This window comes from Struthio camelus, chromosome 19 (assembly GCF_040807025.1).
Source record: "Struthio camelus isolate bStrCam1 chromosome 19, bStrCam1.hap1, whole genome shotgun sequence".
Classification (NCBI taxonomy): Eukaryota; Metazoa; Chordata; class Aves; order Struthioniformes; family Struthionidae; genus Struthio; species Struthio camelus.
The window spans coordinates 14,657,785-14,680,058 of NC_090960.1; the positions used below are offsets into that span (position 1 = coordinate 14,657,785).

At 43.7% G+C, this 22,274-nt stretch overlaps 1 protein-coding gene across 1 annotated transcript in view; it reads left to right on the forward strand.

The window, feature by feature from the left end:
• Positions 1–1,872: 1,872 nt before the first annotated feature.
• Positions 1,873–22,274, forward strand: part of LOC104137786 (myosin heavy chain, skeletal muscle, adult) — a 30,278-nt gene continuing 9,876 nt past the window's right edge. The window contains exons 1-18 of the mRNA XM_068914064.1: positions 1,873–1,990; positions 12,394–12,441; positions 13,696–13,938; positions 14,027–14,170; positions 14,256–14,412; positions 15,936–15,963; positions 16,062–16,173; positions 16,262–16,354; positions 16,485–16,548; positions 16,640–16,738; positions 16,844–16,947; positions 17,035–17,173; positions 17,637–17,755; positions 17,849–17,998; positions 18,567–18,737; positions 20,065–20,374; positions 20,468–20,544; positions 22,130–22,217. Of these exons, the coding sequence (XP_068770165.1) occupies positions 13,732–13,938; positions 14,027–14,170; positions 14,256–14,412; positions 15,936–15,963; positions 16,062–16,173; positions 16,262–16,354; positions 16,485–16,548; positions 16,640–16,738; positions 16,844–16,947; positions 17,035–17,173; positions 17,637–17,755; positions 17,849–17,998; positions 18,567–18,737; positions 20,065–20,374; positions 20,468–20,544; positions 22,130–22,217 (2,062 nt within the window). The 5' untranslated portion in view covers positions 1,873–1,990; positions 12,394–12,441; positions 13,696–13,731. The remainder of the gene's footprint in view (positions 1,991–12,393; positions 12,442–13,695; positions 13,939–14,026; positions 14,171–14,255; positions 14,413–15,935; positions 15,964–16,061; positions 16,174–16,261; positions 16,355–16,484; positions 16,549–16,639; positions 16,739–16,843; positions 16,948–17,034; positions 17,174–17,636; positions 17,756–17,848; positions 17,999–18,566; positions 18,738–20,064; positions 20,375–20,467; positions 20,545–22,129; positions 22,218–22,274) is intronic.

Consider the following 22,274-nt stretch of genomic DNA (forward strand, 5'->3'; position numbering starts at 1 on the left):
CAATACTCACAGCCAAACTCGAGCCTCAGGGCTGTGCCTGGCTAGTCTACCATGGTGCAAAAGGCAGACATCTACATTTCCAGAAGGGACTCATGGCTGCTGGCAGTTGTGTTGTTATTGTGATACCAATCGTCTTCCATATCCTGAGAATCCTGAGATGATAAGGCATGATTTGCTCTATTTATGCAGACCATTCAAATCACACAAGGTACATGAAGCCCTTCCACAAATACTCTACTACTAACTAATTCCTCCAGATGCAGTATGAATGCCTCTCTCTTATCTTTCCCAACAACTCCTTGCCTTTTTTCCCTCATGACCTTCTTTCCTCATCAGATCCTCAGCCTCACATTTTTCTTCTTTCCCCACTCTGCTCTCTTACATTCCCGTCTTGTACTCTTCAGTCTCTCTCCTTCCTCTCCCCAACAATCCCCTGATCTCTTCCCTTCTGTGGTAGGATTTCCCTGTCACGACACTCAGAGTGCTGCAGGCCAGCCCTTCCCCCTGCTCACATTCTGGGTCTGCCAGGGCACACACGCACTGCAGCACTCTGGTCTCCCAGGTGTGCCTGTGCTTAGTTAAAGGAGGCTGTAGGTCTGTCAGAGGAGACACTGGTATGTGAGTGGGCACCTGAGCCCACTCTTCAGGTCCAGGGCCATCTATCCACAAGAGCAGGCTTCCAACCTGAGCAGAAGTCTAGTGGCTCTGAGCCCTCTGCAGCCTCCCACGGGGCTGACTAGCAGGAGATGCAAAGGGATCTCTGTTAAAGGGGGTGTCTGCTGTATCCTGTGAAGATTACAGGTTCCATGCAGGGATGAGAAATATAGGTATATAGGGTACTGGGAGCTGAGGAAGCTGATGGTTTCTAAGGTTTCATATAGAGATAGTAGAAATGTTCTTGTTCCAGAATACTAGTTGTTTGATTCTGCTTTTTTTTTTTTTCATGAAAATAAGAACAAGTTTTGACAGAAAGCTGCTTTTCCTTCCCATTATTGGCAGTGAAGGATGACAGAAAATCCAGTACTGTTTTCAATAAAGTTTCCCTTGTGTGCTTATTTGTTTTTGCTCTTGCCACATGAAATGCATTTCACAAGCCTGAGGTTGTTTATGCTTTCGAAGGCTTCACCACATGGGCACAGGCTGGAGGTGCAAATCATGGAGTATCCTCACAGGGGAACAGGGATGGTGAAAAAGGTCTGAGTTGTGAGAGCCTACATGATCCTTTCATCTCACCCAGCATGGCCACTCGTACAGTCTGTTTTCTCTGAATTCTATGTTATGGTCAGAAACAACACACAGTGGTGGTTTTAGCTGCTGTTCGTCGTACTACACATGTATTTTCTGAAATATGGTACCTAGTGACTCAGAATGAAAAAGGTTTGTTTCAGATCCATGGACTTCTGTAAGAGGGCTGGAGAAATGCTGATCAGTGCACAACTATAGCCTTGTTATATGTTGAGCTTTTGGTTACAAGAGGACCCTCTTCTGCTCTGCCTGCCCTACTGCTCTTCACATGGTGGAACTGCTCTCTGATGTAATGTGGTACATCTTGCTGCCCAGTGAGCTCCATGGTTGTCTAACTCTCCCTGCATGGCAATCTGCTCTTCAAGGACTGAAAATTACCAAAGCCTACTGCTGCTGGGACATTTGCAGATGACGTGTTTAAGAAACTGTATTCTGGAATTAGCGATCTGCAGGATCTTCTGTTACAGTTTGCTTGGAATTAATTGTCTCCAACAATTCAGTGAAATGACAGATTCATGCCCAATGTTCTTTTGCAGAATAGCTGTTTTCGAGGAGTTCAGGAAAATCTGTGTTTCTCAGCACAAGGCACGAAGCTGCAGATATCCTTTCTGTCAAAGTCTGAGCCATTGTTCACTTTGGATGGATGGAGGGAACTTCTACATTAGAGCCACATAGGTGTTGGGATTTCTGGAGGTCTTTAGTTCAACTTCCCGCTTCAAGCAGATCAATTGCCAGTGTTGGTCAGGTAAGTCATGGGCATTTTTTTAGCAAAGCCTTTGGAACTCCTTAGAGGCTTTTCAGAAGCTCTACAACCTATCTGGGTAACCTGTGTCATTGCTGTATTACCCACTAGTGAAGGTTTTTTCTATGTCTAACTGGAACCTCTCAGGCCACAATTTGTGGTCATTGCCACAAATGAGAAAGTTTGGCACATTGTTTTTGTAACTACTCCTCTTATAACGTCATCAGACTAAACATGCCCAGCTCCCTCAACCTCTCTTCATTGGACTAGTTTTCTAGGCTTTTGACCATCTTGGTAGCCTTCTGCTGGACCCTCTCCCAAACTGAACAAAGCCCCAAACTGAACAAAGTATTTCAGATGAGGATAACCAGTGGCAAGTAAAAGGGATAATAACTTCCCATGATCTGTTGACCGCACTTATCATAACACAGCCCATTACTTGCTTTGTCTTGTTTCTAGTGAGAGTGCTCTTGGCTCATATTCTTCTGGGCAGCCACCAAAACCTCCAAATCCTTTTCAGCAGCACTACTACTGAACTAGTTAGTTCCCGGCCTGTCCTGACACTTGGGGTTAGTCTTTCCCAGATGTGAACTTTGCACTTGTCCATATTGATCTTCATAAGGTTTTGAGTGGTCCAGTCTTCAGGTTTTTAATGTCCCTCTGGAAGAAAGTTCTGCCTAATTTAGTGTTATTCACAAATTTGATGGTGAATTTTCTGCCATCTTCCAAATAGACTTCTTAACTTCATGTCAATTGAATGTGTGTCCTGCAGGGAAAAAAAAATCTTCCCCAAAAGCCAGTGATCTGTCTTGTTTTTGGAATGGGTGTGTGGGAAAAGTTGGTGGGAAAGAGGAAGCAAGCAAGACTGACAGTGGCAGTCAATAAGGTTGAAAAAGCTGTGAACAGTGTAAGCACTAACTTTAAAGCATGTGCCACTGCACTGCTTTAGAGATGGAAATGGGCACTTAACAGCAGTTCCTCTTCCGTACTGGAACTAGTTGCCACTGGACAAAGTCTTAAATGTGCATTATGATCAAGAGAAGATATGGAGAATTTCATTGCTGAAAGCAAAAAAGAAAAGGTTGTCTCCACTCACTTTTTTCAGACATAGAGCAAGCAGTGACAGTGCAAACAGATTTCAGAGGTTTGTAAATACATCTTTCCTTCCTGCCTTTGGCAGGGCAGTCTGTTATGGTTAGAGGAGCAGAGGGTCTGAGCCTAGTTCCCAAGGTGAAAGACTGGGGACCACCAGACTAGGGGAAAAGTTTCCTTATCCTGCTCCAAAACCTGCTTCTCTATAGGTGCATTCTCAAGTTCCCATTTCATGTTCCCATTTCCCACTGTCCTACATACTAGCATGCTGGAAGTACTTCCACTTTTAGTTGTGCTGCCTTACTAAAAAGTAGTCGCTCACTCCTAGGCTGTCAGCTAACCCCTGGGCCCAGAGAAAGAAAATACACATCTTAAGGGCTGGCAGCAAGTGAGGCAGCTGGTTGATCGCCGTCTCAAGACGGGTCTATTTTCAGCATGTCTGAATCCCCTCTCCTCCATGGGGAATGTCAGCACTCCAGTGCCTTGCCCACACCACATTGCAGTGCAGAACAGTCTATATCCAAAGATGGCTTTCAATGAGCCTCCTCTCTGTTGCCTGTGCTGTATTTTGTTTCCATTACCAGTGGTGTCCAGCCCTGCAGAGATGGAAACAGGGTTAGCAGAAAATGAGTGACAGGATCCATTTCATTCTTTCTGCATCATGACATTTGTTCTTTCAGCAAATCCCTTCCTTCTCAAGGACAAGTTTCCTTTTGGATGTAACTACAGTGAAATCTGGACCATTTACTTCAAATTACAGACTACTCCTTTGTAAGAAGCTGGAAAGCTCACTATGCCAGTGTCACATAAGTTAATCACCTGGGTGGGATAGATAAGCTTTTTTATATGTGTGTGTGTGTGTGTGTGTGTGTGTGTGTGTGTGTGTATGTATAGATAAAGCTTATAGATAAAAGAGCTTTTATGTATATGAAAGTTTTTATGTCTGTGCATATATATATACACACACACACACGTGTGCATGTGCGCACACACACACGCACGCACACAAAAACACACACACATATAATCTTTCTTTATAAATTAAAATAATCCAAAGCAGATGCTGTGTAGCCTAGAATACTTTTCAGGGATGTTTGTGCATGTGGCCAGTTGACCAAACACTTCACTGTTTTTTTTTCAGGAGCTTTACGTCATATCCTAGAATGCTGAATGCTGGGTTATCCTCTCAGTCTTTTTTGCCCTTCCTTTTCCAGCCTCCAAAAATTTAGAACAAATGTCAACAGTCTATCCCTTATAGACATTCACTGAGAGTTCATATATTTCCTATGTTCACAACACATGCTGTTACAGCTCTATAATACTTTTCCCTCAACAAGATATTAAAAAAAAATCTATTGAAAACACTGTAAGAGGTTTTCCTTTTCCAGGTTTTGTGTATTTAATGGGAAAGGGAAAAAGGACACGGCTCTAAACTTAGAGTTTTCAAGTGAAAGGAGTCAGTGTTTTAACATTTTATCTTCTTGTTCTGACTGTCTAAAAGAGTGTTTCTGGTTCTTCCATCAGGAGTTAATAGAATAACCTTGATATTCAATTTGAATAGCATTGGATTGTTTAATGCTGAACACTGTCAGGCCCCTTCACCCTGCTTGGTCTAAGCTATTAGGATTATTTTTCTATTAGAACTCAGCTGACAGAAGAGTAAGCAGGCACATCTGCTGTCATCTGCAAAGTCCTGCTTAATTGTGGGGCAGAACTATTAATGTATGTAAGTTTTAGCTTAGCTCAGTATGCAAAAATGTTCTTGGGATAAGGGCTGCATCTCCATCTACAACATCATGAGAATTCTGCTAGCTTTCAGTAATCTCCTGACTATTGACTGATTAATACCAATCCTCTTTCAAGGTAGTTTCACTACATGATGCTAAAGCCCACATACCCATGATAGCATTATGCTAACTTTTGAGTTTGCACTGATACTGAGATATTAATGAAGAGCTATAAATAGGAATAGGTCAATGTGTGTGATGATCACAGAAATTCCAAGTGGAGCGCCACAGTTTCTTCTTCTCTGAACAGAAGCCAGCACATACATTCACACTGTGGATTTGTATATGCTACTAGCAATTACCCTGATTCCCATGACTCATCAGCCACCTGCCCCTTGATGTTAACAGCTTTCCAGACCTCCTCATGAAGGGTAGCCCTCTGTGTCAAGGTACTGTGGATGGAGACACCCAAACCTTCCAAGTTCTTGTGTAAATCTTACATCATTTCTCTGTAGGCAAGGTTGCTTTCCCTCCTTACGAGGTGACCACAGACATAGCATGCATGCACTGGCAGGCTCCGAGGTCTGCAGCCTCAGAGCAAGAAAGTTGCTTCCTTGCTGACTCTGGGGACAGGGAACCTGCTCCTTACCATTTCGGTGGAATAGCTTTATAGCAGCCATTTGTTTGCATCAAGGAACCTGGTGATTCATTCTGCCACAGGGAAGCTGCCAGAGTCCAGGAGAATGATGCTACCAGTGTCACTAGTTCCTCTGATGAATGGAGTCACTAGCTTCCACCTCTCAACCCTCAGGATGCCTGTTTTCACATGGCCGTTATGGCCTTACACTGAAAACTGCTTCAGTCAGAGGTCTTTAAGTCATTCTATGCCTTCTTCCCTCTCTTGTCATTATACCGAATCTAGAGGTGTCCCACTCTGTTTCTAGGTAAAGTCTGGAGTTTACTGGGGGAATGTAGAGGTGTCTGTGGAGTTCTATTACTTTCTTTTAATGTTGTGATGGATCTTTAGGTATAACTAGAAGAGCAGTGCATATGATTCAGTTAACTCAACAGGCACTATTGAACATGACAGTAAGACCTCAAAATACACCCTATTCTGTAGTGCAATTACAGTGCTTGCAAAACCATGCTAAGGACCATGTACTCACCAAGGAAGCAGCCAGAAGGTAATAGTTGTCCCAGCTCTCATGTCCTCTCTGCATGAGTAAAGAGATTAACTCTGTATTTTACTCATTCTCATCCATATATGACTCTCGTATATGCTAGGGAATGTATTTGACTTCTGGTTCTGTCAAGCAATTAAGCTTACTGTGTCTACCGCAAAGCTTCTCATCTCCATAGTTGAGTTCTCACTTAACTAAGTGAATGTTAAGTTGACTTTGTCTTTCCAGGTGTGCAGAACCAAGTCCTGCAGATGATCTTCAAGACTGTGTGCAACATGGTAAAACACTGATAACAGTGCAAACCGTACATAGAGACTGTCTAACCAGTTGGTAGTAAACTTAAAGAGCTACTGAGGGTCCAGCTTTGTTGACTCATCTGCAGCAATCAGAGTGCAGTCAGATGAAATGACACGGTGGTGGGGGTTTACTACAGGCCACCTGACCAGGAGGAAGTCATCGATGAGGCCTTCTACCGACAGCTGGAAGTAGCCTCACGCTCACAGGCCCTGGTTCTCATGGGAGGCTTCAACCACCCTGACATCTGTTGGGAAGACAGCACAGCTAGGCACAAACAGTCAAAGAGGTTCCTGCAGAGGACTGATGTTAATTTCTTGAGACACCAGGTGGTGGAGATGCCAACAAGGAGAGGTGTGCTGCTAGACCTTGCACTAACAAACACAGAAGGTCTAGTTGGAGAGGTGAAAGTTGGGGGCAGCCTTGGCTGCAGTGACCACGAGATGGTGGAGTTGAGGATCCTCCGAGGAGGGAGCAGGGTAATAAGTAGGATCGCAACCCTGGACTTCAGGAGAGCTCACTTTGGCCTCTTGAGGGACCTACTTAGGGGAATCTCATGGGGTAGGGCCCTGGAAGGAAGAGGGGTCCAAGAAAGCTGGTTAATATTCAAGCATCACTTCCTTTAGGCTCAAGGTAGGTGCATCCCTCTGAGTAAGAAATCCAGCAAAGCGGGCCGGAGACCTGCATGGATGAGCAAGGAACTCCTGGCAAAACTCCAACAGAAGAAGGAAGTACACAGAATGCGGCAAAGGGGACAGGCCACTTGGGAGGAATATAGGGACATAGTCAGAGTGCGCAGGGATGCGACAAGGAAGGCTAAGGCCCAGCTGGAATTAAATCTGGCAAGGGATGTCAAGGACAACAAGAAGGGCTTCTTCAAATACATCAATAGCAAAAGGAAGACTAGGGAAAACATGGGCCCGCTGCTGAATGGGGCGGGTGCCCTGGTGACGAAGGATACAGAGAAGGCAGAGTTGCTGAATGCCTTCTTTGTTTCAGTCTTCACTGCTAAGGCCAGCCCTCAGGAATTCTGGACCCTGGGGACAAGAGAGGAAGTCTGGAGAAAGGAAGACTCTCCCTTGGTGGAGGAGGATCAGGTTAGAGATCTTTTGTCCAAACTTGACATCCATAAATCCATGGGCCCTGATGGGATGAACCCACGAGTGCTGAGGGAGCTGGCGGATGTTATCGCTAGGCCACTCTCCATCATTTTGGAAAGGTCCTGGAGATCAGGAGAGGTGCCTGAGGACTGGAAGAAAGCCAATGTCACCCCAGTCTTCAAAAGGGCAAGAAGGAGGAGCCAGGAAACTACAGGCCTGTCAGCCTCCCCTCCATCCCGGGAAAGGTGATGGAACGGCTCCTCCTGGAGGTCTTCACTAAGCATCTGGAGGACAAGAAGGTGATCAGGAGTAGTCAGCATGGATTCACCAAAGGCAAATCATGCCTGACCAATCTGATAGCCTTCTTACGAAGGAATGCCTGGCTGGGTAGATGAGGGCAGAGCAGTGGATGTTGTCCCCCTGAACTTCAATAAGGCTTTGGACACTGTCTCCCACCACATCCTCCTAGGTAAGCTCAGGAAGTGAGGGTTGGATGAGTGGACGGTGAGGTGGCTTGAGAACTGGCTGGATGGCCGAGCTCAGACGGTTGTGGTCAGTCAGTTGGAGGCCTGTGGCTAGTGGTGTCCCCCAGGGGTCAGTCCTGGCTCCAGTCTTGTCCAATGTATTCCTCCATGGCCTGGAGGAAGGCACAGAGTGCACCCTCAGCAAGTTTGCTGATGATACTAAACTGGGGGGAGTGGCTGAGAGACCAGAAGGCTGTGCTGCCCTTCAGAGGGACCTGGAGAGGCTGGAGAGCTGGGCAGAGAGGAACCTCCTGAAGTCCAACAAAGGCAAGTGCAGGGTCGTGCACCTAGGCAAGAATAACCCCAGGCACCAGGACAGGCTGGGGGCTGACCTGCTGGAAAGTAGCTCTGCAGAGAAGGACCTGGGAGTGCTGGTGGACAACAAGTTAAACATGAGGCAGCGGTGTGCCCTTGTGGCCAAGAGGGCCAATGGCATCCTGGGCTGCATTAGGCAGAGTGTTGCCAGCAGATCAAGAGAGGTGATCCTGCCCCTCTGCTCAGCCCCGGTGAGGCCTCACCTGGAGTCCTGTGTCCAATTCTGGGCTCCCCAGGACAGGACAAGAGGCACATGGCCCTACTGGAGAGAGTCCAGCGGAGGACTACGAAGATGATGAGGGGACTGGAGCACCTCTCCTCTGAAGAAAGGCTGCGAGAGCTGGGCCCGTTGAGCCTGGAGAAGAGAAGACTGAGAGGGGATCTCATAAATGTGTACAAGTATCTGAAGGGGGAGTGTCAAGAGGATGAGGCCAGCCTCTTCTCCGTGGTGCCCAGCGACAGGACAAGAGGCAACGGGCACAAACTGAACCACAGGAAGTTCCATCTGAACCTGAGGAAGAACTTCTTGACTGTGAGGGTGACAGAGCACTGGCACAGGTTGCCCAGAGAGGTAGTGGAGTCTCCTTCGCTGGAGATATTCAAAACCCGTCTGGATGTGTCCTGGGCAATATGCTCTAGAGGACCCTGCTTGAGCAGGGGGGTTGGACTAAATGATCTCCAGAGGTCCCTTCCAACCTCAACCATTCTGTGATTCTGTGATTCTGTGAAATGCAAACTATGCTAATAGCTTCACAAAAGAATAGCTTCATTCTTGTTATTTTCTAATCAGAAAACACAGGACTTCAGAAACAAAGCTGTGTTCGGCAAAAACTGTGCAGTAGTTTACTTGGACAACCCATACTTACATGAATAGAGAATTAGAGGTGGTACTGCTTGAAGATGTTTTAGTATGAATGTGCCAAACTAGCAGTCATTCATTTAGGTTTTTAAAATTGGCATATTTGGACCTACTGACACTTAATTCAATCCTAAAAGCACTGTTCAGTGACTGTCAACACCTGGAGACTCCTAGACTTACTGGTCACTTCCTCTTCAAATCAGACATTCCCTTGATAGCTGCTATTCTGCACTGATTGCATGCCCAGGACCACCTGGTCACATGCCTCCCTCCTGCCTGTGACATAGCAGGGTCCTGCACAACACAGGAGCAATACCCAGAAGAGGTTTACTAAGAAGGTACACAAGGGATGGATTTATCACTGAAAACTGAAATGTCAAAGATTTTCAATCCCAAAAGTCAGACATCTAGACTAAGGCTCAACTAGACCCCCAGTATCATCCCTAGAAACACAGTCACATCCTGAGGGTAAGTTGTCCCAGCCTGACAGCAGTGACAACAGTGCATAAGATGGGCTTGCTATGCATTGCTGAGAAAGGGGCCTCACAGATATGAGACAGCAGTTAGTTAATACTTAACTGTGGCTGCCAGAGGATGGAGGGTGCTGCCACCTTTGCAGCGCAGATGATGCAGCTTCCCTGGAAGTGGGAGACCTAAATTCCCTCCTCTATCTGAGGAGAGAAAATCCCCAGCTCTCACATCTTGGGAGAGGACCTCAGCCATCCCCTGCTCCCTCCAGGCCTTGCTCTTCTTGCATGTTCTTAATCCTGTACTCTGAGCTGCCAAGGCCTTCCTGCCTCCATCTTCTTCTTGGCCAGCACCTGTAACCACCAGGCTATGAAACACAACAGAGCACCACCAGCACCCATGATGCCACAGCTGGAAAAGGGTGAGCCTGGCTCAGCCTTTCAGAGCAATGCCTGTAGGCCCTACTCTGAGGAGCACCTTTGTGCTCTGGATCCCACTGGAAGGGAGGTGCCCTGTATCAGCACTCCCTCAGTGCTTGCTCCCCAGGGAGGCAGGACTTCTGATGTACCCCTGGGCTCATTAGAGACCACACCATTTGCCATCTGCTTCAGGGACTCATCCTTCACCATACTGGACTATGTAGTTCACTGAACCTAGTCACTGCTTGATCCTTGGAGGAGAGTCTGAATGGTAGCACTACTAAGCCGTAGGACCTGGTTCTAATAGTGGTCCTGTCCCACTCTGACTGAAGCAGTTTTCAGTGTAAGGCCATAACGGCCATGTGAAAACAGGCATCCTGAGGGTTGAGAGGTGGAAGCTAGTGACTCCATTCATCAGAGGAACTAGTGACACTGGTAGCATCATTCTCCTGGTCTCTGGCAGCTTCCCTGTGGCAGAATGAATCACCAGGTTCCTTGATGCAAACAAATGGCTGCTATAAAGCTATTCCACCGAAATGGTAAGGAGCAGGTTCCCTGTCCCCAGAGTCAGCAAGGAAGCAACTTTCTTGCTCTGAGGCTGCAGACCTCGGAGCCTGCCAGTGCATGCATGCTATGTCTGTGGTCACCTCGTAAGGAGGGAAAGCAACCATGCCTACAGGGGACCCTCCCTGGATGGGGTAAAAGGTATTTCCATTGGCCTCTTCATGCAGGGGAGGGGCCCCAGGAGTGAGTTCTGACTTTGGACTCCAGACGGGGGCCCACACACCCAAAATGTGGGTACTGCAGCACCAGAACCCTCCTTGGAATGGGCTTTTCAGGCACAGGGCATTGCTTGATGCTGGATATTACCCTAGATACCACACATCATTTTCCTAACTTTGTCCCTGTGTTAGTCACTGAGCTCTTTTTATAACCAAAATACCAATGACCAGAAGAATGTGTTTCGATCTGACACGTTTTAAAGCAGCTCACATTACACAGTGCCATTTCCTAAAACTGTATCTTTCATTCTCCAAGACTACCGGAAAATGCCCCCTTTCCCACACTGTCAGCATTGTATCAGCATGCTTGCCTCTTGTAATGCTCTGGTATAGGTAGTACCATATTTCCATATTTTGGACAGTGGGAATGTCTAAGTGTACAAGATATTTGTGCTCAGATGGCAGTGATGGCTGAGGATGTATCGGATGGAAAGTATCTGGGACTGCATACTGAGTGATGTTTGTATGCGTGTGCCTAATTATGTGTGCAGATATGGCTGGCTGGAGCAATTCTTGTGACAGTTGTAGGTAGGAGAAAAGCTGCGAGGGCCTTTCCTAGATCAGAATGATCTTTTCCTGATCTTTTTCCTTATTATAGGCATGGGAACACCTGAATGAACTTAAAACTTGTCAGCAAACAAAGGGAGCATCTCTTGGTCACTGGCACTGATCTGCATATCAGTAGCATGAACACTTTATGACTCCTGTTATAGCAAGAGTTGGTGCACAGCATCATAGCAACTTATCTTGGAGAATCTCCCACTTTTTGGCAATCTGAAGTGTATACAGAGGGGCACATATGCATATGCCTCTATGTGCATGTGTATATGCCTGCACTTCCTCACACCAGAAGTTGCCTCACATCTCTTGGAGGCTCCAGCTTAAAAGCTCAATTAGACCCCAGCCTCCTAGTATTTTGGTTCTTGGCTGACTGTCTTGCTGTTTCTGTGACCCTTATGAACTGTTATACATGTCTGTACTTGTGCTTTCATGATTTTAACATCAAAACTGCCAAAAGATTTAAAAAAGGTTAATTTATCTTTTAATGTCTGTTTTATCTGTTGTACCACTGGGATAGCTGCAGCTCAGACATACCAAGAAATCCACCCCGGATAATTCAGTGAGTCGGTGGGAAAGCCAGCAATAGAATCCATAAGTCCTGCATCCAAGTTCTCTAAGTGCCTTGACTAGTCCAGATTCCCTCCTTAACTCCCTTGTCAAATTGTTTATAGGAGATGTATTCATACAGTCAGTAAGACATCAAAATTTTCTAATTATATCTAGTCATGTCAAATGACGATTATGCCCTTAGTTCAGTTTGCCAGACAATGCTTTACCAAAGAAGGTTTGTGAAAAATGTTTTGACCGAAGAAAGAGTAGGCATCTGCAGTATCTGCAGACTAGATCCTATAAAATGTCCCCGTGACAAGTCTGCCCTGTCTCAATGAAAAGCTTCAAGGTAAGTGTGTGGGGTCTGCTGGTCTGCAGAAAAAGGATGGTGCCCCCAGTATTCCTCCTAATTCCAGTACAGAAGGGGACTCTATTCCTCAGATCAGGCTTTAAATCTGCTTTCAAGGCACTTGCATATTTTCACTCTGGAACTCTGTACAGCAATAAATTCTGAGTTGCTGTTCCTATTTTACAGTACTGACCAGCTGCCTGTGTGCAAGCCGCCCACCTGGTATCACAAAAGGTAAGAACCTGATTTATTAAATCTGAGAGGACCTTGATTTCTGCATGGCTGAGTGAACAGTTACTGTTTCACTCTATATTCAAATTCAATGTGATTAGAGTAGATTGATGGTGGCATGCCCATGGCTGGTAAGGTTTTCAAGTGGCTGCATTTGAAGCCCCTGGCCACTGATGGCAGAAAATCCTTAAGGGGGTATTCCTTTTTCTGCTTAACTGATCTAACAGAATTATGCTACCTTTAAATCTTTGATATAGCAGCACTAGTACTGGAGAGAGATTGGCAAAGAATGGAAAAGTGCGAAATTGTGCCTTTTGTCCGAGAAAATATGAATTAATAAATTATTTGAGCATATGGACCTGTTAACCATCTTTGGAGGAGGCTAAAACTCTCTTTGATAATCATTTTCTTACTCCAGACAAAATGATTTATTAGCTGATGAACAGAAGGAACCTTTATTTCACTAACATAGCTAGAGAATTTTCAAGCTTGGTGGGCTGAAATTAGCTGCCTACATATTTATTACAACTTGTAAAGAAATAGTCTGATTTTGTTAAAGTTTTGAGAACATATCTATTTCTAGATTTCTTTTTAAATCAGTGTTTATTTGTGAGCTTAATACAGGCATTGAAATTCTAGTTTCTGTGCTTGAATTTTATTTCAGTGCAAGCTGGGACTTTGGGCCTGAAATTATTTTAGGCATTCTACTGAACAATAACAAATGTATAAATAAATTACATTATAGCTATTAAAAAGTAGTAAAAACTTTCCAATCTGCTTAGAATTTCATTAGCATAATTCATTAATTTTCCAGTCACCACTACGGATGATAAGTAAATGTCCCACAGATTCAATGTTTTCAAGGCTTGGTAGCCTCCCACACTCCAGTTTTTCTGTAATGTTTCTGTGCTGTTAATCCTTCTAACAAAATGCTCCATCTGAATTTCCATTTCTAATGATCATGTGAAAAGTCATCAGCCACTTCACTCTCACCTACAGACACAGTATTCCAAAAAGTCCTAAATGGACAATTGTGAAAGGTCATTAAAAGTTGCTCTCCTAAAAATTCAAAGACATAGACTTCAATACAAAACTCCTATTTTCTAAACTGACCTAAAAATAATTTCTCCATTTGGCTCCTGTTAGATGTTCCAAATATTTGAGCAAGAAGAGAAAACACTGCACAGGATATAAAATGTATCCCAGTCTTACAGAACAGACTGAAATAATGAATGCTATATTATTCTTCCCCATTAGACACTTCTGCTGACGTGCTTTCAGCAAAGTGCAGACATGGCCTCTTCAGACTCTGAGATGGCCGTCTTTGGGGAGGCGGCTCCTTACCTCCGAAAGTCAGAAAAGGAGAGAATCGAGGCCCAGAACAAACCCTTCGATGCCAAGTCATCGGTCTTTGTGGCTCATCCTAAGGAATCCTTTGTGAAAGGGACAATCCAGAGCAGGGAAGGAGGAAAGGTCACTGTCAAGACCGAAGCAGGAGAAGTGAGTAAAACACAAGGCTTCAGAGCAGCATTTAACTCCCGCTCTGAGCTCTTAGCTGACATGCATGGACCTCTCTCTTCCTTGGCAGACTCTGACCGTGAAGGAAGATCAAGTCTTCTCCATGAACCCTCCTAAGTATGACAAAATTGAGGACATGGCCATGATGACCCACCTCCATGAACCCGCTGTGCTGTATAACCTCAAAGAGCGTTATGCAGCCTGGATGATCTACGTAAGTACCAGCAGCAGTCCTCCTGCAGCTAGCTAGGAAGAACTGCTATGAGTGGAAGCCAACTTGCTGTCTCCCTTCCTCACAGACCTACTCGGGTCTCTTCTGTGTCACTGTCAACCCCTACAAGTGGCTGCCGGTGTACAACCCAGAGGTGGTGTTGGCCTACCGAGGCAAAAAGCGCCAGGAGGCTCCTCCCCACATCTTCTCCATCTCTGACAACGCTTATCAGTTCATGCTAACTGGTGAGGAACCTTAAAGAAATCACAAAGTCTTCCAGAAAATATAATGTTTGTTTTATAAAACACTGAGCGTGTTCAGAGATGTAAACCTCATCATGAACCTTACTTTATTTTAGCAGTTATCATTGCTGCTATTCTGAAAGAGACATAGCTCTGTTCTAAATATTTTTAAAAGTTTAGCTGATAGCATATAGCCAAGGGCACTGAAAAGGTTATGGTTAAGAATAATTAATGGGATAAATTTTGTCGATGAAGCAAAAGTTCCCCCCCCACACACACATTATTTAGGTCTGAGCACTAGTCAAATTGTCACACAAAATATTGTTTTAACTTTGAAAAATATAATTCAGTTCTCTAAAAAGTGTTCTGTAGCTTAAGTTATTGGTGCCTTGGCTTCATGATGACTTAGATTACAAGAAGCAAATGCTCTGATTTCAAGTGGTCTTCTGATATTTGCAACTTCTTTGTAAAGAACAAAAGCAGAATCTCAGAGAGTTGCACCACCACGAAATCATGATAAATGTTTGCATTTCTAATTAGCTGTTAGTTAATACTCTTGTATTACGGATTTATTTCTTCTCAAGTATAAAAGTTAGTAAACTAGAAGAGATTAGGATTCTGTACCAGAAACTGCAATATGGAGAAGGAAACCAGTGATCTGATGTCCACACATCTGCAGCAGTTTCGTGAATGCATAGGGATCTAACTGAACATCACACAGCGATAATGTTGTCTCTATTTGAAAAAAAAAAAAAAAGGCCTCAAAAATGTAGGGAAATACATCATGTAAACGCTTTTTTCTCCTTCTCCATTTTTTCTCTCTGCCACTGAAGCAGGCTTATGAATTAGGAGTAGGAACTTAGCATTTCATTTTCAAAGTTTTCTCCATTCTTCCTGCTCTTAGTCAGAACCTTTAAAAACGGACTTGCAAAGACAGAACTACACCCAAAATGAAGTAAACTGAATCAAGAAAACAACCAAAACAGAAAATCCTGAAATAATTAATATTTTTAGTTGCCCTGGAAAGAATTCATTCTTTTGCATTCATTGGTGAGACAGAAAAAGGAGGAGAATAAGAGGCTTGTTCAAATATTTCCAGCATTGGTGAAACATCTAGATTCCCAGGAACCAGAAGCTAACCAGAAAAGAACACTTATTTCAAAAGTTGGGGTGGAGGGGGAAATCATAATTCTTTTGACCCACACAGTTTTACACACTGTCAGAAACCAATCTTAATTACTCTGTTCCATGCATTTACTTAATAAGAGAGAAGCAGACTGCTTGATGGAAAAAAAGAAAAATCTGAAAAGCTATTCTGAAGTGATGCCTCCGTTGATCCAGCTGATATTACTGCTAGGAACATCAAAAGTACCTACTGCAGGGGCTTTCCCAGGGCTTTTCACTGCCTTCTGTCCCTGCACATTCTGGAAGCCTCTGTTCATATTTCTCTCACAGTGTTTGAGTTTTTTTTTCTTTTTTATTCATGAGCGCTACATCTTGTCCCTTTGTTTCTGTCTCTTTCACAGATCGTGAGAATCAGTCAATCCTGATCACGTACGTACATTCCCTGATCGGGTTCCTGATGGGTTGCTCTGTGCCACGGAACCTGCTGCCTGACCATACGTTCTCTGCTTCTCTCTCTGGCTTCACAGCGGAGAATCCGGTGCAGGGAAGACTGTGAACACAAAGCGTGTCATCCAGTACTTTGCAACAATTGCAGCTAGTGGGGAGAAGAAGAAGGAGGAGCAGTCAGGCAAAATGCAGGTGAGGCAGAAGAGAGAGACTGAACCCTTGGCCTGCAATTGCCACATGGATTAAACACTGTAACTTAACAATACTTATCGTGTCGTAGGGCACCCTTGAGGACCAAATCATCAGTGCCAACCCCCTGCTGGAGGCCTTTGGAAATGCCAAGACTGTGAGGAATGACAACTCCTCACGCTTTGTAAGTCGTTGCTTTGGACAAAATCTCTCCCTCTCTTTACAAGCGTAATGATGGGCCTCGTGCTAGTCTCACCGAAGGAGACGGCAAAGGAATGCAGCTAGGCTGAAATGCTTCTTTCTTCCCTGAACAGGGCAAATTCATCAGAATCCACTTTGGGGCCACAGGGAAACTGGCTTCTGCTGACATTGAAACATGTAAGAGACCGTCCTTGACTCAGCACGTTCCTTTCCGTCTTCCTGTTCTGTGCACTGTCTTGTGCCTAACTCCTTCTCTCTTCCTTGCCAGATCTGCTGGAGAAGTCCAGAGTCACTTTCCAGCTCAAGGCAGAAAGAAGCTACCACATATTTTATCAGGTCACCTCCAACAAGAAGCCAGAGCTAATTGGTAGGAAGGATCCCTAACTCTTTTTGGAGGAAGAGAGCTGAGCAAGAATTAGCTACCTTACACAGATAAAGAAATTTAACCCAAAAACATCCATTCTTTTTTCAGAAATGCTCCTCATTACCACCAACCCATATGACTACCCTTTTGTGAGTCAAGGTGAGATCACTGTTCCCAGCATTGATGACAAAGAGGAGCTGATGGCTACAGATGTAAGTAATATACAAAACAGGTCATCTGGTGGATAGGTGACCTACCTACATACATGTATACATTTTACTTTACTGTTTCTGTTGCAGAGTGCCATTGATATCCTGGGCTTCACTGCTGATGAGAAGACCGCCATTTACAAGCTGACGGGGGCTGTCATGCACTATGGGAACTTGAAGTTCAAGCAGAAACAACGAGAGGAGCAGGCAGAGCCAGATGGCACGGAAGGTATTAATAAACTCAATAATTGGCGTTTCTGTAAGTTACTCAGTGTGTGAAAGACACAGTGTTAGTCACCAAAATGTGAAAAAACTTCTTCACTGTGAGGGTGACAGAGCATTGGAACAGGTTGCCCAGAGAGGTGGTGGAGTCTCCTTCGCTGGAGATATTCAAAAGCCGTCTGGATGTGATCCTGGGCAATATGCTCTAGGTGACCCTGCTTGAGCAGGGAGGTTGGACTAGATGATCTCCAGAGGTCCCTTCCAACCTAAACGATTCTGTGATTCTGTGATTCTGTGAAAATTTGGTCTTAGGTGGACTTTAGGATCCCAAGGAATACAGTAATTCAGGATACAGGTTAACAAATTTCAATAAACAGCTTGCTGAGCACTTTAGATTCTTAGAGAATACTCGAGGATCAAAACTTGTGTGTCCATAAATTCCTCCTTTTTCTTTCTATTCCAATCTTTAGTTGCTGACAAGGCTGCCTACCTGATGGGTCTGAACTCAGCCGACATGCTCAAGGCCCTGTGCTTCCCCCGAGTCAAGGTTGGAAATGAATATGTGACCAAAGGTCAAACTGTGCAACAAGTAAGAAATGTGGTAACCTAAAACTATGCTTTGAATTAACATCCCAGGGGCTTCACTCTGTTTGGTAACTCCAGACCTCTCCCTGTGTTTTAGGTGCACAATGCTGTAGGTGCTCTTGCAAAGGCTGTCTATGAGAGGATGTTCTTGTGGATGGTTGTTCGCATCAACCAACAGCTGGATACCAAACAACCCAGACAGTACTTCATTGGTGTCCTGGACATTGCTGGCTTTGAGATCTTTGATGTAAGTAACAAAGACTTAGTAGCAGTTATTTGGAAGTGACAACTGGCTGTTATGACAATTCTGAGATATTTTTAATAAAGAATTAATATTATCTCATAATTATTTGCAGCTATTAGACTTTTTAAAACCCTGAATTAAAGAACAAACCTTTCAAAGGACTTGCTTTGCAGCAATAGACTCATTTTGTGGATGTGCCACTCAAAAGCACAGAATGGCCCAAGTGGAAGAGTTACTTGGTTTAAATGATCAAGGACAAGACATTATAAAATCATATATATCATGATAGGCCAAACATGCTGTAATATCTTTTTTCCCCATAATTTGGTTTTAGAAAATGTAGGAAATACACTTTATTTTCACATTTATTTCAGAGAGAAGAGATTCCTTGTGAACAATGAATTTGATGCATTTTTGTGTTTCATTATGTAGATATAAAGTACACTGAAGAAATGCAGACTTGAAATGCAGAGAAGCCAAGATAATTTGAGTTCCTTATTTTTAAAGGAAAAAGAGTTGTAGCCATTGCTGCATCTTGCAAATGTGGGTCTTTCTCATTTTTGTTTCACAGTTCAACAGCTTTGAACAGCTCTGCATCAACTTCACCAATGAGAAACTGCAACAGTTTTTCAACCACCACATGTTTGTGCTGGAGCAGGAGGAATACAAGAAAGAGGGAATTGAGTGGACATTCATTGACTTTGGGATGGACCTGGCTGCCTGTATTGAGCTTATTGAGAAGGTATCCATTACATTAGGTGTGCAGGAATTCTAGAATTCTATAATTACTTGGCCTCATTTTCTCAAAGGACTTTTCCATGTTTGTGCCCACACATTCAGCTTCTGCTATTCAAAATACCTTGCCCTGTAGTTTATTTTATCTGTGAAGGGAGATATAAGAAGGTTTCACACAGCTTCATGACAACAGCTCTGTACTGATCTCTTTTAAAGTGCCAAAAGGTTGTTAAACTCCAAATAACAGTATTATTTCAAAACAGGTAGAATCAGTCTCCAATTTAGAGTCTCTTTCTCACCTTCCAGCTCTAGCAGACTTAGGCTTATATAGCAAAACAGCTATAGCTTTGTAAAATAAATAGACAAGAGATATGCATAACTGCCAGCTAACAGTCACATATCCTTTTATTGCATCAATGAGAAGGCAACCACATTGCACATGGGATGCAATATTCAGTGGCTGGAAGGATGGTAAGAAATTAGAACCACGGAATCGCGGAAGCTTAAAAGCACCTCTGGAGATTGTCTAGGCCAACCTCCTTCCTCAAAGCAGGGTCAGCTAGAGCAGGTTGCTCAGGACAGTGTCCAGTTGGGATGTGAATATCTTCAGTGACGGACTCTCAACAGACCCTGTGGGCAACCTGTTCCAATGTTTAACCACTTTCCCAGTAAAAACTTAGGGTTTTTTATGTTTGAAAGGAATTTCCTGTATTTTAAGACATGCCCATTGACTTTCCTCCTGTCACTGGATATCACTGAGAAGAGTCGGACTCCTCCTTCTTTACTCTTACCCATCAAATATTTATACACATTGATAAGATCCCCCTGAGGCTTCAGTTCTTGAGGCTAAATAATTGCAGCTCTCTCAGCCTCTCCTCATCTGACAAGATGTTCCTGTCCTTTAGTGGCTCTTCAATGGGCTCATTCCAGAAGGTCCATGTCCCTCTTGTACAGGTGAGCCCAGAACTGGATACAGCATTCCAGATGTGGCCTCATCATTGCTGAGTAGAGGGGAAGGATCACCTCCCTCTACCTGCAGGCAACATCCTTCCTAAAGCAGTCCAGGATGTGTAGGCCTTCTTTACCATAAAGGTGCATTGCTGTCTTATGTTCAACTTGTGATAAGACATCTCTGTGTTCTGTGAGGCCCTTTGGATAAGAAGATTTTGCCTGTGTTTATTATAAAGAAGGTTAATGACACAAACTAAATGATTTTCCATTAATAATCTTTTCTGATGTGTATCTCAGCATGTCTTCTTCCACTCTGCATAAGTGATGGTCATATTCTCCTGAAAGCTTATTTGCAGTTTGTCGCTCTTGTTCATTTCTTCCAGCCCATGGGCATCTTCTCCATCCTGGAAGAGGAGTGCATGTTCCCCAAGGCAACTGACACCTCTTTCAAGAACAAGCTCTATGACCAGCATCTGGGCAAGTCCAGCAACTTCCAGAAACCCAAGCCTACCAAAGGAAAGACTGAAGCTCATTTCTCCCTCATACACTATGCTGGCACAGTGGACTACAACATCACTGGCTGGCTTGAGAAGAACAAGGACCCCCTGAATGAAACCGTCATTGGGTTGTACCAGAAATCATCACTGAAAACACTGGCCCTGCTGTTTGCCAACTATGGTGGAGCAGAAGCAGGTCAATTTTATGCAGCCCATGTTTTACAAAAGAGAATCATTACAGGCAAAAGCAAAAATTTAAAACCTGTTTAATATGTTTCCAATTTTGCAGAGGCTAGTGCTGGTGCTGGCAAGAAAGGTGGAAAGAAGAAGGGTTCTTCTTTCCAGACTGTCTCAGCTCTTTTCCGGGTATAGTATCTCTTCCTAAGATAAGGAGTAAGCAGACCATTTAAAATGGCTAAAAATGCAGACCATTAAAAATGGCTAAAATGTAATGGCTTAAAATTTTTTTTTTTTACTTACTTGTGCAAAAAGGCCCCAAATTTCTTGGGTCATATTTTGATAGGGAATAAATCCATTGGAACTTATGTAAGCTCCATTCCATTGAACGCACAACCTATCCCTTTGTCCACTTCTCCCAGAACAATGTCATATAGAAAATACTTAAAATACTCCTAAAAGACACAAATTCCCTCCTGATGCTTAGCTGCATTTCAGAGCCTTATATTGCCCTATAACAGGGTGGTTCCTACCACTGATCTGGAGGATGAGCTGTTTGCTCCATGAATTTTTCTGTTTTTTTTTTTCCATGACTCAGAGACCAATCTCATATGGTTGAAACGCCCCCACATCTTGGGATATAGATTTTTAAGATGTCAGATACCTGACAGTTCCTTCTCAAAACCAGGTCTTGTTGCCTGGCTGTTATTTACACTTCCTCCACATGAATTATCTAATCTCCCCGAGGGTATTTTATTACCATATATATCTTTTGCTTGGGGCTCCCTTCTTGATATAGACTAATTCCTCCTACTGGGTTGCTGTCATATGATCCTCGATCACCTGAACCAGCCCCTAGCCAGTGCTCTGAAACAGAACATGGGCGTGTGTATTTATGCCCCAGGAAAAATAACCATAGGTGTAACAGCCTTTCCCATGCAAGTGGGAAATTATTGTCAACATGTATCATTCAAAAAGAACGCAATAAGCCTAGGTTTAATGTCATAAGACTTTCAGGGGTAATGTTATAGGAGAAATGTTATTTCTTTTATTTAAGTTGCATTTTTGTTATATTTTCAAACTTTCTTCCACTACTCCACTGATCTGGGCATGATGTGGGATCTACTGACTGCTTAATTTAGGTACTCTGAGATCTCCTCTGGAGGCATGCGCATCTCACCATTAATTATAGGGACTAATTACTTGTAAATAATTTTAACAGAGACTATTATAATCCAAGGCTGGGATTCATCTCATCTTACTTTAGATAGCCAAAATCTAGAAACACAAACTAGACATATAAGACTCAGCTGGTCATTTGTGCTCCTTTTTCTTTCAGTGGGGAGAAATAGGAAAGGCACTACATTAGAGTGATCCATATGACCTGCATTAGGTGTCTACCTTAGTATGCTTCAAATTGCCTCCCAGAGGTACCTATTTAAATCTCCCTGGCTACCTCTTGTGGAAGAATGATCTCATTTCTAATGAACATGTTCAACTAGAGTAAGACTCCTCAGTCTAATTCTAAGCAAAATATAGTGGAATATCATAAAAGTGTATGTTGAGAGTACAATATTTCCCACTGATTAAACAGGAGAACTTTATACTTTAATTTAATAATAATAATGTTCTGTGGAAGGTAGGAAAAATGGGTGTAGGTGGCTCCGGTTCAGATCATTGTTGTCTGGTTCCTCATTATCTCATTACAGAGGGCTTGATGCTTACAGTGGAAATTACATTTGCTAATATAGCCTTCTGTTAATGACTCTCCCAGGAGAATTTAAACAAGCTGATGACGAATCTGCGAAGCACTCACCCCCATTTTGTGCGCTGCATCATCCCAAATGAAACAAAAACACCTGGTAAGAGACTCAGATACAGAAAGTCTTCAATATGGTGCAGCTCTTCCCCTCTGTACT